This window comes from Dermochelys coriacea, chromosome 4 (assembly GCF_009764565.3).
Source record: "Dermochelys coriacea isolate rDerCor1 chromosome 4, rDerCor1.pri.v4, whole genome shotgun sequence".
NCBI lineage: Eukaryota > Metazoa > Chordata > Testudines > Dermochelyidae > Dermochelys > Dermochelys coriacea.
Genome location: NC_050071.1, coordinates 98,096,910 through 98,113,522, shown reverse-complemented (window position 1 = coordinate 98,113,522; position 16,613 = coordinate 98,096,910). Strand labels below are relative to the sequence as shown.

Below are 16,613 nucleotides of genomic sequence, written 5' to 3'. Positions count from 1 at the left end.
TTCCTCTTTATTCAGTTTGGGTTGAGAGCATGAGAAAGATATAGAACTCAACAAGCAGGTAGTTGCAGTCTGTAGTAGAAAGTATGCTGCACAATCCACTTTTTGTTACCTTGCCTTGCATTAGGTTTATTGATATTCTGTTGATTAATTTCATTATTCCACTGTTTGTGAATTTGAACATTTTATTTGTTGTCTTTTACAAAAGGCTGGAAGAGAAATTAGTTTTATCGTGCATCAGAAGTGCTGCTGTCTCTCCCCTTCAAAAGAAATCACTAATGGCTCATCAGGATACTGGGATATCAGCAGTGTCACACTCAAGAATCATAAAGTTACTTTTTTACTGACAGAATTAGAAAATTATGACAAAATCTTATTTTAGGAAAATGGGAAATTCCCAAGCTTAATCAGCCTTCACTTTGTTTAGTGACCTTTGCAACAGCTGCTGTTAGTGACAGCTCTTCTGTTGGTCAACAGTGAAAAAACTGGTACTGACACAGCTACAACTACACTGCATATTAAAAAAAACCTGACAGTCAGAGAGACTGGGGCTATTACTACTTGCTGACATGATATATGTTGCTGCCACAAAAGCTATAGATGTGGATGTTCCTGCCTGTTTCAACACTAGATATACAGAAGACCAAGAGAGGTGCACAGACCGAGTAGAAGCAAATAGAGGGAGTTTGCCTAGGGGGGAGAGCCCAAAGATTTTATTTGCCTTTCAGCCTTCTGGGAACAGTAAATACAACAACTGAAGAGAAGAGACTCTTGATACGTTAAAAAGAAAGAAAATATGGACAGTGAGGAACAGCTGTTGTGACCTGCACAGGATGTGCCATGTTTGTCTTTCTGCCGGAGGACAGAAGCATCTTCATCTGTATGAGTGCAAGCTGGTCTCCATAGTGGAAGAAAAGATTAAAGGACTGGAGACCCAAGTATTGACCCTGCATTGCATCAGAGAAAATGAAGACTTCCTGGATAGAAGTTAGGATTTGGGATTGTGGGTAGAGTATGCTGAAGAATTGGAGAGGGTAATACAGGGGGGACTGAAGAGCAGGGAAGAAAATTGGCAGTGCGTAACCTGCACAAGAAGAAGAATCAATTTACTCCTAATACAGATAGATCTAAGCAACCGCTTTCAGACTCTGGGCACAGGTATTACTGCTAAGAATACCTTGGAAGAGTCATCTGAGGGAAGAAATTAGAAGGAGACCCTGTCGACAGGAAGGCATGGAATGTGTTGTCTTAGGGATGGGGGGTTCCATGACCACAACTCCCAAAAGGAGGAGAAGGGTGGTGGTGGTCAGGGATTCCTCCTAAGGGAGACGGAGACAGAGTCATCCATCTGCCATCTGGACCAGGAATCCCAAGAACGGTGCTGCTTGTCCAGAGCTAGAATTTAGGATGTGATTGAGAATCTGCCAAGACTCATTAAGCCCCAAGACCACTACCAATTCCTACTTATCCACGTGGGCACCAATGATACTGCCAAGAATGACCTTGTATGGATTACTGCAGACAACATGGCTCTGGGAAGAAGGATAAAAGAATCTGGGGCTCAAGTGATGTTCTCATCCATCCTCCCTATTGAAGAAAAGGTCCAGGAAGGGACTATCGTTTCGTGGAAGTAAATGCATGCCTACCCAGGTGGTGCTGGTGAGAGAGATTTGCCTTCTTCGACAATGAGCTGATGTTCCAGGAAAAAGGATTACTTTGTTGAGATAGGCTCCATCTATCAAATACTGGGAAGAGACTCTTTGGACATAGTCTGGATAACTTGATGAGAGCTTTAAACTAGGTCTTCTGGGGGATAGTGGCAAAAAACTGGCCAATGCACATCTAGGCTCAAGTAATGAAGACAAGGGAAAGGGCTTAAATTCTGGAAAAGGGACTAGAAAACCACAACTGCATTAAAAAGGCAAGAAGAAAAACAACAGGGCAGTCCGCAAAATATCTTTGATGTCTGTATACCAATGCAAGAAGTATAGGGAAACAAGCAGGATGAACTACAAGTCATGGCATATGAAGAAAATTATGACTTAATTGGCGTTACAGGTGGGACAACTACCATGATTGGAGTACCAGCATATACACACTTGCTCAGATTCAAGAGCAAGTGAGAGGCAGATCTACTTAGAGTCTCTGCGTGAAGATAAAAAGGGACAAGAATAGTAGCGATATTATGGTAGTCGTCTATTCCAGACCACAAAATGAGGAAAAGTAAATGGTGAGGCATTCTACAAGTAGGTAACAAGATTATGTCTTGTATAGAAGGTATATCTTGACTTCAGTGTGGCTTTTGATACTATCTCGCCTGACCTACTCATAAAAAAACTAGGGAAATTCAGCCTAGAAGGAGCTACTATAAGGTGAGTGCATAACTGGTTGGAAAACCATTCCCAGACAGTAATTATCAGTGGTTCACAGTCAAGCTGGAAGGGCATATCAAGTGGGGTCCCACAGGCAGAGCTGTTCCTAGGGGTGTGTGGGGCCTGGGACATAGGTGCCGAATTTCTAATCTACTGGGGGGTGCTCCCCCTAACTCCGGCCAGGCCCTGCCCCCACTCCACCCCTTCCCCCAAGGCCCAACCCCTGCCCCGTCCCACCCCCCCGCCCAGTTCTGCCCCCTCCCTCGAGCATGCTGCTCCCTGGCTCCTCTCCTCTCCTCTCCCCCCCACCGCCTCCTGATGCTGCGAAATATCTGATCCGTGGCAGGTGCTGAAAATGAGGGGAAGGCTCTGATCAGCGGGGCCCACAGGAGGGCATGAAACGCCGGGGGGGAAGGGGAGGTTCTGGTAGGGGAGTTCTTCCACACCTGCCTGCCCACCTGCTGCTCGCCTCCCCGCTTGCCTCTTCACCCTGCTTGCCCCAATTTGCCATAACCAGGGATGGCTCTACTCACAGGGATCAGTTCTGGGTCTGGTTCTCTGTTTAATATCTTCATGAATGATTTATATTGGCATAGAGAGTACACTTATAAAGTTTGTGGATGATACCAAGTTGGGAGGGGTTGGAAGTGCTTTGGAGGACAGGAGTAAAATTCAAAATGATCTGGACAAACTGGAGAATTGGTCCGAAGAAAACAGGATGAAATTCGATAAGGACAAATGCAAAGTACCCCACTTAGGAAGGAACAATCAGTTGCACACATACAAAATGGGAAGTGACTGCCTAGGAAGGAGTACTGCAGAAAGGGATCTGGGGTGTCACAGTGGATCACAAGTTAAATATGAGTCAACAGCGTAACACTGTTGCAAAAAAAAGCAAACATCATTCTGGGATATATTAGCAGAAGTGTTGTAAGCAAGGCACAAGTAGTGGTTCAGAAAGTTGAGGAAACAACTAGGAGGTCATCCATTTTGGATCTTGTTTTGACCACCAGGGATGAATTAGTTGCGAACACGAAGATAGTCGGGAACTTGGGAGGAAATGATCATGATGTTATAGAATTCAAGATCCTAAGGAAAGGAGGACATGAGAATACCAAAACACTGGACTTCAGAAGGGGCGATTTCAGCCAACTCAGAGAAATAATAGGCAAGGTCCCATGGAAAGACCAATTAGGAAGAAAATGAGATGAAGGGAGCAGTTCCTAAAAGATGTAATACTAGAGGCTCAACATCAAGCTATTCCAATGCAGAGGAAAGATAAGAAGAGCAACAGGAGGCCAATGTGGCTGCAAAAGGAGCTTTTTAGCTATCAAAAACCCCAAAGGGATACACACAGCAAAAGGAAGGAGGGGCATGTCACCAAGGAAGTATACATGGGAATAGCACAAGTATGTAGGGACAAAAAGAGGAAAACCAAGGCAAAGAATGAGTTACAGCTGTCCAGGAATGCTAGAGACAACAAGAAGGGGTTTTTCAGATATGTCAGACAAAAAGAATTGTCAGGGATGGTGTGGGTCCATTGCTCAATGGAGAAGGTGAGCTGGTAATGGAAGATGATAGGAAGGCAGAACTGCTCAGAACTGTTACTTTGCTTCAGTCTTCTCACAAAAAATGAAGTTACCAAATGACTAGCAAAGTTACCATAGACAATAAAGGGGAAGGGATGCAGATCAGGATACGTCAAGAATGTATCAGAGAACTTCTGACCAATTTCAATGAATTCAAGTCAGTGAGGCCCGATGCTATTCACCCCCGGGTGCTGAAGGAATTAGCTGAAAAAAAAATGTCAGCGCCACTGGAAATAATGGAGGCAAACTTATGGATGACAGGAGAAGTCCCAGAAAACTGGAGAAGGGTTTATGTACCGCCCATCTTTAAAAAGGGGAAAAAGGAGGACCTGGGAAACTATAGACCAGTCAGCCTGACCTTGATATCTGGGAAGCTACTAGAACAATATATAAAACATTTAATTTGCAAATACCTGGAGGATGCACAGGTAACCATTAGCAGCCAGCATGGATTTACTAAGAACAAATCATGCCATTCCAACTTGATTTCTGTCCTTGACAGGGTAACTGGTTCAGTGGATAGGGGAAATGTGGCAGACATAACATACCCGGACTTGGCTTTTGACACAATCCCACATGACAATAAACTGGAGAAATGCGGGCTCAGAGGAACTACCATTAAGTCAATACATACTGGTTAAACAACTGCAAACAATGAGTTAAGTATTAATGGAATGATGTCAGATTGGAAGGAGGTCTTGAGAGGGGTTCTACAAGCATGACACAAAACTAGAGGAGTTGCCAATACTTTGAAAGGCAGAAGATTAGGACAGATTCCATCAACTCAGCCAAAATAGGATGCAGATGGGTTAAGAGAGGCAACCCAAACAAATCTAATGACCAGTGAGTAATTTTTCATTGTCATTTGTCCCTTCCTTCTCCCATCCTTTGGAAAATTCCAGATCATCAGTAGACATATTAAGCAGTCCTATAAGGGAAGGTGGGTTTATATGAAAGGTGACTTGGAATATGTTAAGTATTAAGTTTGCCTCTGCTACCTATAAACACATGGAAAAGTGAGAAACATTTGTAAGGAACTGACTATAGCTTTGCACATTTTTAGCTTTGCAACTTTTTAGTCTTAGTCCAAACCTGTGCAGGAGATGGAAATACCCTTAGGTTAGAGTGATCTCTCAGTGGCAGAGGTGGAGTTAAGCCCATTTGTTCACAAGTATGTAATCAATGACTGTTAGGGTATGTCTACACTACGAGATTAGGTCGATTTTATAGAAATCGATTTTTAGAAATCAATTTTATACAGTCGATTGTGTATGTCTACACTAAGCGCATTAAGTAGGCGGACTGCGTTCTCACTACCCTGGCTAGCATCGACTTACAGAGCGGTGCACAGTGGGTAGCTATCCCACAGTTCCTGCAGTCTCCACTGCCTATTGGAATTAAGCTCCAATGCCTGATGGGGCAAAAACATTGTTGCGGGTGGTTTTGGGTACATGTCGTCAGTTGCCCCTCCCTCCGTGAAAGCAACGGCAGACAATCATTTCACGCCTTCTTTCCTGGGTTACCCATGCAGACGCCATACCATGGCAAGCATGGAGCCTGCTCAGCTCACTGTCACCATACATCTTCTGAGTGCTGCTGGAAGACGCGGTACTGCATTGTTACACAGCAGCAATTCCTGATAGCCATCGTACGTGTCCTGGGTGCTCCTGGTAGACCTTGGTGAGGTCGATCAGGGGAGCCTGGACAGACATGGCTATCCTCCTCTTAGAGCTCCGAATGGGAGCCAGAGACTCCAGGTCATTCTCTTCTTTAAGTTTCATCTCATGGAGATTCAGTCCTGCCTGGAATATCATGCGAGCTGGAGGCTTCTGCCTCAGGCTGCTCTCCCAGACGGCAGCACCGTGCGGTCGCACCTACCCCAGCCTACTCCTTGCTTCCATGGCCCATGAAGCCTGGACAGTAGTAAGGAGCAGTTCAACTATAGATTGAGCAAATGCAGAATGGTGGTAGAATGTGCCTTTGGATGTTTAAAAGCTCATTGGCGCTGTTTGCTAACTAGGTCAGACCTCAGCGCAACTGACATCCCCATTGTTATTGCTTCTTGCTGTGTGCTCCATAATATCTGTGAGAGTAAGTGGGAGACATTTATGGTGGGGTGGGAGGTTGAGGCAAATTGCCTGGCATCCGATTTTGAGCTGCCAGACACCAAGGCGATTAGAAGAGCACAGCAAGGCATGCTGCGCATCAGAGAGGCTTTGAAAACCAGTTTCATGACTGGCCAGGCTTCGGTGTGACAGTTGTATGTGTTTCTCCTTGCTGCAAACCCGCCCCCTTTGTTGATTTTAATTCCCTGTAAGCCAACCACCCTCCCACCTTCGAAATAAAGTAACTATTGTTTTGAAACCATGCATTCTTTCTTTATTAATTAAAAAAAATGAGACAATGGACAAGGTAGCCTGGGTGGGGTGCGGGAGGAGGGAAGGATAAGGCCACATTGCTTATTGTAGCCACACTAAAAATCAAACTGTTTGAATGACAGCCTTCTCCCCCCGCCTCCCACATTCCTGGGCATCTGGGTGAGGAGGCTATGGAACCCTGGGAGGAGGGCAGGCAGTTATACATTGGATGCAGCGGGGGTCTGTGCTCTTGTTGGTTTTCCTGCAGTTCCAACAGATGCTTCATCATGTCTGTTTACTCCCCCATTAGCCTCAGCATCGCCTCCTGCCTCTGCTCTTTGTGCTCACTTAATTCTTTCCTGGCCTCTGCCTTTGAATGCCTCCATGCATTAAGCTGTGCCCTATTAGTGCGGGAGGGCTACATGAGCTCGGAAAACATGTCATTACGAGTGTGTTTTTTTCGCCTTCTAATTTGCGATAACCTCAGGGACAGAGATAATAGGGGGAGTGTAGAAACATTCTACGCTCTACAATTCCGGGGGACTGCATGGTCACCTGTGCTGCTGAGTGCTGCTCTGTTTGCCACACTGACCAAACAGGAAATGAAACTGAAAAGCTCCCGGGCTTTTCCTGTGTACCTTGCTAGGAGTTCAAAGTGCTGTCCAGAGCGGTCACAATTGAGCACTCTGGGATAGCTCCCTGAGGCCAATACTGTCGATTTGCATCCTCACTACCCCAAATTCAACCCAGCAAGGTCGATTTTAGCACTACTCCCCTTGTCGGGGAGGAGTAAAGAAGTCCATTTTAAGAGCCCTTTAGGTCGACGGAATGGGGTTGGTTTTGTGGACGCAGTCATTTTTAAATCAACCTAACGTAGCTAAATTCAACCTAACCCCGTAGTTTAGACCAGGCCTTAGTGTTATAGTAGCCAGAGACTCTACTTAGGGCGTTAGAAATGGAGAAACTATCTTTGTACTTCAAAAGGACTGCATATGAAGTAGGTAAAACTAAATGGTTCTCTCTACATTCACAATGTGTAGTTTCTTCTCAAGGGGAGAGGAAGGATTTGGATAGATGATTGGCAGGATCATGGGCTTATTAACATGGAAATCAAAAACCACTTAGGACTTTCTAGACAAATGAAACAACATTCTGTCAGGTGAAAAACTCTAAGAATGGGAGTTAATCTATTGAACTTAATTATTCAACATGCAAAGATGAGGTTTTAGCAATGAATGGAGATACTTTCATAATAAAAAGATGCAGGAAAACTTTCACACATATCGCCACAGACCTTAGAGGCCACCCAGATAGTAATTGCCCTGTCCAATCTGATTTTGCATAGTGTCCAGAGGAGAACAGGAAAGTGAAAATATAATGAAATGTCTTTTCCCAAATCAGAGGAATGGATTTCACCACAGGAAGGAGAGGTCTAAGAGCAGAAGCATGGGATCTGAAGGCAAACCTATTAGTTCAACACCTGCTGCAGAGTGAGAGGCCACCTTCCGGTGTATGTCCCTTAGCTCCAGAATAAAAGAAGAGAAGACTGAACTATGGAAATCACTTTCTCTTTTTTATTCTGGAACCAGCTAGATTAAAAAAGACTTGAGAACTGAAGTATGGGGATGTCCTCATTGCTTCTTCGATGAAGGTTGGTACAGTGTAGAGCCTTTAAAACACAAAAATACCAACCCTTGATTCCCAGCATAAACAAATTTTTAGTTATACAAGTTTCCATCTCTGATTCTGTAACATACCTTCCAAGAAACTACAGGTGAGTCATACCATCTCTCTGCACCTCAGCCTCCTCTTCTATAAAATAGGGACAATATTACTTTACCTCAGTGCTTTTTCAGTTCTGAGGAATTGAGAAAGAAGGCAGTTTGAGAGAGAGAGTCATTATTCCTCAAGAAAAAGGAAGTCTGCTCAGAAGATGGAGGACTCCCTGAAGTATTTCTCAGATATTTTCTGCACCAGTGGGAGCTTGTCAGATAGTCACAGGATACTCTGAAGGCTTCATTTTGACATTCTTTCTACACAGTCTTATAGGAATTCCAGAAAGATGCTCTCCAAAAGTTACCAGGGACTGGAAACCTTCAAACTGGTGTACAGTCATCAGATTGTTCTTAATCATGGTCTTTTCTAGCTAGGTGTTTCCTAATTTTGTCCCTATTCTCCATGTCCCTTCCTAGTATCAATCTTGCTCCTATCTTCTAATTTGAAAGAGAAATTACTATACTGAACAAAGGGAGCTGAACTGGAAGAACTGAAAGCTAGACTTCATGTTTTCAGCACAGAAGACAAAAGTAATAAATGAGATGTAAGGGGTGATGTCTTTATGTCTTTCACAATTATTTTTCTCCATGCTTCCTGATAGAGGATGCTACAGTGCTGCTAGTCTAGAATTTTCCTCATGATGTAAGAAGAAACATATGAACAAGAAATGGGATGGAAGAGAAACCTCAGAACAAAGAAGAGAAGGAGTCTAAGGAAAACACTTTTCAAATTTTTCAGATGCTTTGGTTGCATTTTTAGATGTTCAAAGCTTTCTAGGTCTGATTTTCAGCATTTTAGCAAATGCTAATATGTTCAGTTTACACACAACTGACTAGATGACCATCTTATAGCCCATGTACATAGAATCATAGGACTGGAAGGGACTTCGAGAGGTCATCTAGTCAAGACCCCGGCACTCATGGCAGGACTAAGTATTATCTACGCGATTCTTGACAGGTGTTTGTTTAACTTGCTCTTAAAAATTTCCCATGATGGGGATTCTACAACCTCCCTAGGCAATTTATTCCAGTGCTTAACTACCCTGACAGTTAGGAAGTTTTTCCTAATGTCCAACCTAAACCTCCCTTGCTACAATTTAAGTCCACTGCTTCTAATCCTATCCTCAGAGGTTAAGAACAATATTTCTCCCTCCTCCTTGTAACAACCTTTTATGTACCTGAAAACTGTTATCATGTCCTCTCTTAGTCTTCTCTTTTCCAGATTAAACAAACCCAATTTCTTCAATCTTCCCTCCTAGGTCATGTTTTCCAGACCTTTAATCTTTTTTGTTGCTTTTCTCTGGACTTTCTCCAGTTTGTCCACATCCTTCCTGAAATTTGGCACCCAGAACTGGACACAATACTCCAGTTGAGGCCTAATCATGGAGTTGAGTGGAAGAATTACTTCTCACATCTTGTTTACAACACGCCTGCTAATACATCCCATAATGATGTTCGCTTTTTTTGCAATAGTGTTACACTGTTGACTCATATTTAGCTTGTGGTCCACAATGACCCCCAGATCACTTTCTGCAGTACTCCTTTCTAGGCAGTCATTTCCCATTTTGTATGTGTGCAGCTGATTGTTCCATCCCAAGTGGAGTACTTTGCATTTGTCCTTATTGAATTTCATCCTATTTATTTCAGACCATTTCTCCGGTTTGTCCAGATCATTTTGAATTTTAATCCTATTCTCCAAAGCACTTGCAACCCCTCCCAAACTGGTATCTTCCACAAACTTTATAAGTGTACTCTCTATGCCATTATCTAAATAATTGATGAAGATATTGAACAGAACTGGACCCAGAACTGATCCCTGCAACACCTCACTCGTTTATGCTCTTCCAGCATGACCATGAACCACTGATAACTACTGTCTGGGAACGGTTTTCCAACCATTTATGCATCCATTTATAGTAGTTCCATCTAGGTTGCATTTCCCTAGTTTGTTTATGAGAAGGTCATGCGAGACAGTATCAAAAGCTTTACTAAAGTCAAGATTTAACAAGTGCACCGCTTCCCCACGTCCACATATTACCCTGGCAAAGAAAGCTATCAGGTTGGTTTGACACAAGTTGTTCTTTACAAATCCATGCTCACTGTTACTTATCAAATGAAGTAAAAATCTTAAATGAACTAAATTGTACTATAGAATCTCTATGAAAAGTAATTCCATGCTTGAAAAATAAAAATATAGGAGTAGGGCAGTGGTGAGCTGGAGCCGGTTCGCACCGGTTTGCTAGAACCGGTTGTTAAATTTAGAAGCCCTTTTAGAACCAGTTGTTCCATGAGTGACAACCGGTTCTAAAAGGGCTTCTAAACTTAACCGGCCAAAGTGGCACCTTAGGTGTCAACTCCACGGGTGCTCCAGCCCTGGAGCACCCAAGGGGAAAATTTGGTGGGTGCAGAGCACCCACCAGTAGCTCCCTGCCCCACCCCCGGCCCCAGCTCACCTCTGCTCCACTCTGCCTCCTCCCCTGAACGCGCTGTTCTGCTTTGCTTCTCTGCTTTGCTTCCCCCCCAGGCTTCCCGTGAATCAGCTGTTCGCGCGGGAAGCTGGGCAGGCTGAGAAGCAGGTCGCGGCTTCCCGCTCAGGCCCAGGGAGGTGGAGGTGAGCTGGGGCAGGGGGGCGCGAGGAGGGCCGCCCGCGCCACAGCAGGTAACCCGGGGGTGCGCAGGGGAACGGCTCCCCGCCCCAGCTCACCTCCGCCCCCCTCGGCCTGAGTGTGAAGCCGTGGCCTGCTTCTCAGCCCTCCCAGGTTTCCTGCCAAACAGCTGATTCATGGGAAGCTGGGGGGGGGCGCGGAGAAGCAGGTGAGTTCAGGGGCAGAGCGGAGGTGAGCTGGGGCCGGACGCAGGGCAGGGAGCTGCCGATGGGTGCTCTGCACCCACCAAATTTTCCCCGTGGGTGCTCCAGCTCCAGAGCACCCGGAGTCGGCACCTAAGGTGCCACTTTTGATGTGATCAGTGGGGGGAGTGGCTGTTCCCCCTGTTCCCCCTGAGCTATGCTCCCCCGCCCCTAGGAGCCAGAGGGACCTGCCGGATGCTTCCTGGGAGCTGCCCCAGGTAAGCACCTCCGGGACTCCACCTTGCCCCCCGGCAGGTGCCTCTGGCTCGAAGGCATGGGGTGGGCACCCACTACGGTGGCCCACAAGACCCTCCTGCCTGGTTCTGGGGGCAGTCAGGGGACAGGGGAGGGGGGTGGATGGGGCAGGAGTCCTGGGGGGGGGCGCATCAAGGAACACGGGGGGGTGGTTGGATGGGGCAGGAGTTCCAGGGGGCGGGGGTGGGCAACGACCCCCTTGTGGGGTGAGGAGGGAACCCGTTGTTAAGATTTGGCAGCTCATCACTGGAGTAGGGCTATCTTACAGACCAACTGACAGGGATGGTGTTAGTGACTCTGAAATGCTCAGGGAGATTAGAGAGGCTATTAAAATAAAAAACTCAATAATAATAATGGGGGATTTCAACTATCCCCATATTGACTGGTACATATCACCTCAGGAAGGGATGCTGAGATAAAGTTTCTTGACACCCTAAATGACTGCTTCTTGGAGCAGCTGGTCCTGGAACCTACGAGAGGCAATTCTTGGTTTAGTCCTAAGTGGAGCACAGAATCAGGTCCAAGAGGTGAATATAGCTGGACCGCTTAGTAATAGTGACCATAATATAATTAAATTTAACATCCCTGTGGCGGGGAAAACTCCACAGTGGCCCAACATTGTAGCATTTAATTTCAGAAAGGGGAACTACACAAAAATGAGGAGGTTAGTGAAATAGAAATTCAAAGGTACAGTACCAAAGTAAAATCCCTGCAAGCTGCGTGGAAACTTTTTAAAGACACCATAATAAAGGCCCAACTTAAATGTATACCCCAATTTAAAAAACATAGTAAGAAAACCAAAAAAGAGCCACCGTGGTTAAACAACAAAGTAAAAGAAGCAGTGAGAGGCAAAAAGACATCCTTTAAAAAGTGGAAGATAAATCCTAATGAGGAAAATAGAAAACAGCATAAACTCTGGCAAATGAAGTGTAAAAATATAATTAGAAAGACCAAAAAAGAATTTGAAGAACAGCTAGCCAAAGACACCAAAAGTAATAGCAATTTTTTTAAAAAATACATCAGAAGTAGAAAGCCTGCTAAACAACCAGTGGACCACTGGATGATCGAGATGCTCAAGGAGTACTCAAAGATGATACGGCCATTGCGGAGAAACTAAATGAATTCTTTGCATCGGTCTTCACTGTTGAGGATGTGAGGGAAATTCCCAAACTTGCGCCATTCTTTCTGGGTGACAGATCTGAGGAACTGTCCCAAATTGAGGTGTCATTAGAGGAGTTTTTGGAACAAATTGATAGACTAAACAGTAGTTAAGTCTCCAGGACCTGATGATATTCACCCAAGATTCATAGATTCATAGTTTTGAAGGAACTCAAATGTGAAATTGCAGGACTACTAACTGTCATCCGGAACCTATTTAAATCAGCTTCTGTACCAAATGACTGGAGGATAGCTAATGTGATGCCAATTTTTAAAAAGGGCTCCAGAGGTGACCCTGGCAACTACAGGCCAGTAAGCCTCACTTCAGTACCGGGCAAATTGGTTGAAACTATCATAAACAACAAAATTGTCAGATACATAGATGAACGTAAGTGGTTGGGAAATAGTCAACATGGTTTTTGTAAATGGAAATCATGCCTCACCAATTCACTAGAATTCTTTGAGGGGGGTCAACAAGCATGTGGACAAAGGAGATCCAGTGGATATAGTGAATTTTGATTTTCAGAAAGCCTTTGTCAAGGACCCTGATCAAAGGCTCTTAAGCACAATAAGCAGTCACGAGATAAGAGGGAAGATTCTCTCATGGTAACTGGTTAAAAGATAGGAAACAAAAGGTAGCAATAAATGGTCAGTTTTCAGAATGGAGAGAGGTAAATAGTGGTGTCTTGCAGGGATCTGTACTGGGCCCAGTCCTATTTAACATATTCATAAATGATCTGGAAAAAGGGGTAAACAGTGAGGTGGCAAAATTTGCAGGTGATACAAAACTACTCAGGATAGTTAAGTCCCAGGCAGACTGTGAAGAGCTACAAAATGATCTCTCAAAACTGGGTGACTGGACAACGAAATGGCAGATGAAATTTAATGTTGATAAATGCAAAGTAATGCACATTGGAAAACATAATCCTAACTACACATATACAATGATGGGATCTAAATTAGCTGTTACCACTCAAGAAACAGATCTTGGAATCATTGTGGATAGTTCTCTGAAATCATCCACTCAATGTGCAGCAGCAGTCAAAAAAGCGAACAGAATGTTGGGAATCATCAAGAAAGGGATAGATAATAAGACAGAAAAGATCATATTGCCTCTATATAAATCCATGGTACACCCACACTTTGAATACTGCATGAAGATGTGGTTGCCTCCTCTCAAAAAAGATATAGTGGAATTGGAAAAGGTTCAGAAAAGGGCAACAAAAATTATTAGGGGTATAGAATGGCTTTTGTATGAGGAGAGATTAATAAGACTGGGACTTTTTAGCTTGGATAAGAGGCAACTAAGGGGGGATATGACAGAGGTCTATAAAATCCTGACTGGCATAGAGAAAGTAAATAAGGAAATGCTATTTATTCCTTCTCATAATACAAGAACAAGGGGCCATCAAATGAAATTTATAGGTAGCAGGTTTAAAAGAAACACAAGAAAGTATTTTTCACGCAACGCGCTGTCAACCTCTGGAACTCCTTGCCATATGGTGTTGTGAAGGCAAGTACTATAACGGGGTTCAAAAGGGAACTAGATAGTTCATGGAGGATAGGTCCATCAATGGCTATTAGCCAGGATGGGCAGGTATGGTGTCTCTAGCCTCTGTTTGCCAGAAGCAGGGATTGGGTGACAGGGCATGGATCACTCGATGATAACCTGTCTGTTCATTCCCTTTGGGGCACCTGCCATTGGCCACTGTGAGAAGACAGGATACTGGGCTTGATGGACCTTTGGTCTGACCCAGTATGACTGTTCTTATGGTCTTATTACCTTATTATCTTTTAGATGTTTGCAAATTGATTGCTTTATTATTTGCTCCATTATCTTTCCGGGTACAGAAGGTAAGCTGACTGGTCTATAATTCCCTGGGTTGTCCTTATTTCCCTTTTTATAGATTGGTACTATATTTGCCCTTTTCCAGTCTTCTGGATTCTCTCCCGTCTTCCATGACTTTTAAAAGATACATGTGAAAGAGAAGATATTTACAAATGCCCATATACCAGGTCACTTAAAATCAAGCTCTCTAATGACTATCCAGAATATTTAGAAAGTATAAATAGCCTAGAAAAATAACATCAGTATGTCAGTTTTGTGGCAACCTCGGACTGCAGATGTTAGAGCATTCTCACAGCATCTCAGCAGTCTTGTTCAGCTGCCTGAACTCTTTGACTCCCACCAGAAGCTTTATCCTATATCAATAGTGTGATCACTAAAACATCCCCCTCTGCATTATACAATTGGAGTAGATGGCTTACCCCTTTCACTTTCCTCTATCAGTAGCCCTATAAGATTGTCAGGTGTCCGGTTTTCGACTGGAACGCCCGGTCGAAAAGGGACCCTGGCGGCTACAGTCAGCATTGGTGATGGGGTCATTAAAAATCCGGTCGGCAGAGCTGCAGGGCCAAGTCCCAATCTGTCCTGGCACCGCGTTGTACCTGGAAGCAACCAGCAGGTCTGGCTCTCAGGCAGGGGTGCCACGGGGCTCCGCGCTCTGTCCCTGCCCCGTCCCCGCTCCGAACACTGGCTCTGTACTCCCACTGGCTGGGAACGGAAGACAATGGAGCTGGGGGTGGTGGTGTTTGTGGGTGAGAGTAGCGCATGGAGCCCCCTGGGCCCCCCTGCCTAGAAGCTGGACCTGCTGGCCGCTTCCGGGGTGCAGCGCGGACCCAGGATAGGCAGGGAGCCTGCCTTAGCCCCGCTGTGTGCTGACCAGGAGCCCCTCGAGGTAAGCCCATGCCCCAATCCCAAGTCCCAACCCCCTGCCCCAGCCCTGAGTCCCTCCTATACCCCAAACATCTCATCCCTGCCCCCACCCAAGAGCCCGCATGCCCAGACCAGAGCCCGTACCCCCTCTGGTACCCCCTGCCTCAACCTGCAGCCTCTCCCACACGTCGAATCATTCGGCCCCACCCCCCAGCCTGGAATTCGCTCCTGCACCCCAAAGCCTGCACCCCCAGCTGGAGCCCTCACCTCCTCCCGCACCTCAACTCCCTGCCCCAGCCAGGAACCCCCTCCTGCATCCTGAACTCCTCATTTCTGTCCTCACCTTGGAGCCCACACCTCCTCCTGCACACCAACTTGCCCCAGCCCAGTGAAAGTGAGTGAGGGTGGGGGAAAGCAAGCCACTGAGGGAGAGGGAATGTAGTAAGGGGGGAGGGGCCTCAGGGAAGGGGTGGGGCTAGGGTGTTTGTTTTTGTGAGATTAGGAAATTGGCAACCCTAAACCCTATCCTAGCAGCTGAAGCTCTCCTGAGGTATTTGATCCCAGTATTTGTGGCCCTTCCATTTCCTCCTCCTAAATACTAGAACCTTTCTACATCTCCAAAACATCCACACAGCTTCCACAACTCTCCTCCTTGTCTGCAACCAAACTCAACTGTCCTCCTGGAGCAGTGGTTCTCAACCTGTGGCCCGTGGGTCACTTGTGGCCCAATCAGCACACAGCTGCAGCCAATGTGACATCCTCAGAGCCATACAAGTAGTATTGGATGCGATCCACATATCATGGTAAATAGGTTGAGAATCACTGTAAGAAATCTTCCCAACTTCACCCGATCACCTACCCAGTTGCCACTGCCCTCCCATACTCCCCTACACACTAATGAGCTAATGTACCCCCTGAAAAATATAGGAGTGTAAGGATTAATATGGTATTTACCCTTCCAAACTGAAAGGGCAGTCAAATTGACAATACAAATACATGATACTACGATTACATAAACTGTAGCAAATCAAGTAAGTATCAAATCATATGGATGTACAAAAACTGAATTTATTTTAAAACCAATTTTATCTCCCATACTTGTGCATAGAATGTACTAAATTATGAAAAAGGTATTCTTTCTTTCCCACAATATGAATAAAAATCTTTAGATTGGATATGTTGATTTAGTTTTAAAAATAGTACATAAAAGTGGAATAGTGTAACGTTGTTGGTATTTATTAGTTTAATCCTGGAAATTATTATTTTTCAAGTAAAGTAATACAGTACTTTTCAGAGTTTGTATTTGTTTTACTTACTTACCATACTGGAAGGCTTTTAGTGGAAACCAAAACAGAATAACTGAGTGGAAGAGGCCATTTAAACAATGAACCCAGAAAACCTAAGGGAAAATAAAAATCCATGAGAACCATTTGCGATAAACTATCTCTGTGAACCATGACCTTTTTTTTATCTTTGAGTTAGATTCACAAAAGGTGTTTTGTCAAGCCACCACTGTGAACTGATATAAATGACAGGCACTTTCTGC

At 44.8% G+C, this 16,613-nt stretch overlaps 1 protein-coding gene across 1 annotated transcript in view; it reads right to left on the bottom strand.

The window, feature by feature from the left end:
• The window catches only part of ATP8A1 (ATPase phospholipid transporting 8A1), a 262,923-nt gene that overhangs the window by 53,426 nt on the left and 192,884 nt on the right, over positions 1 to 16,613 (bottom strand). Inside the window, 1 exon segment of the mRNA XM_038400205.2 lies at positions 16,388 to 16,466. Coding sequence (XP_038256133.1) covers positions 16,388 to 16,466 — 79 coding nt within the window.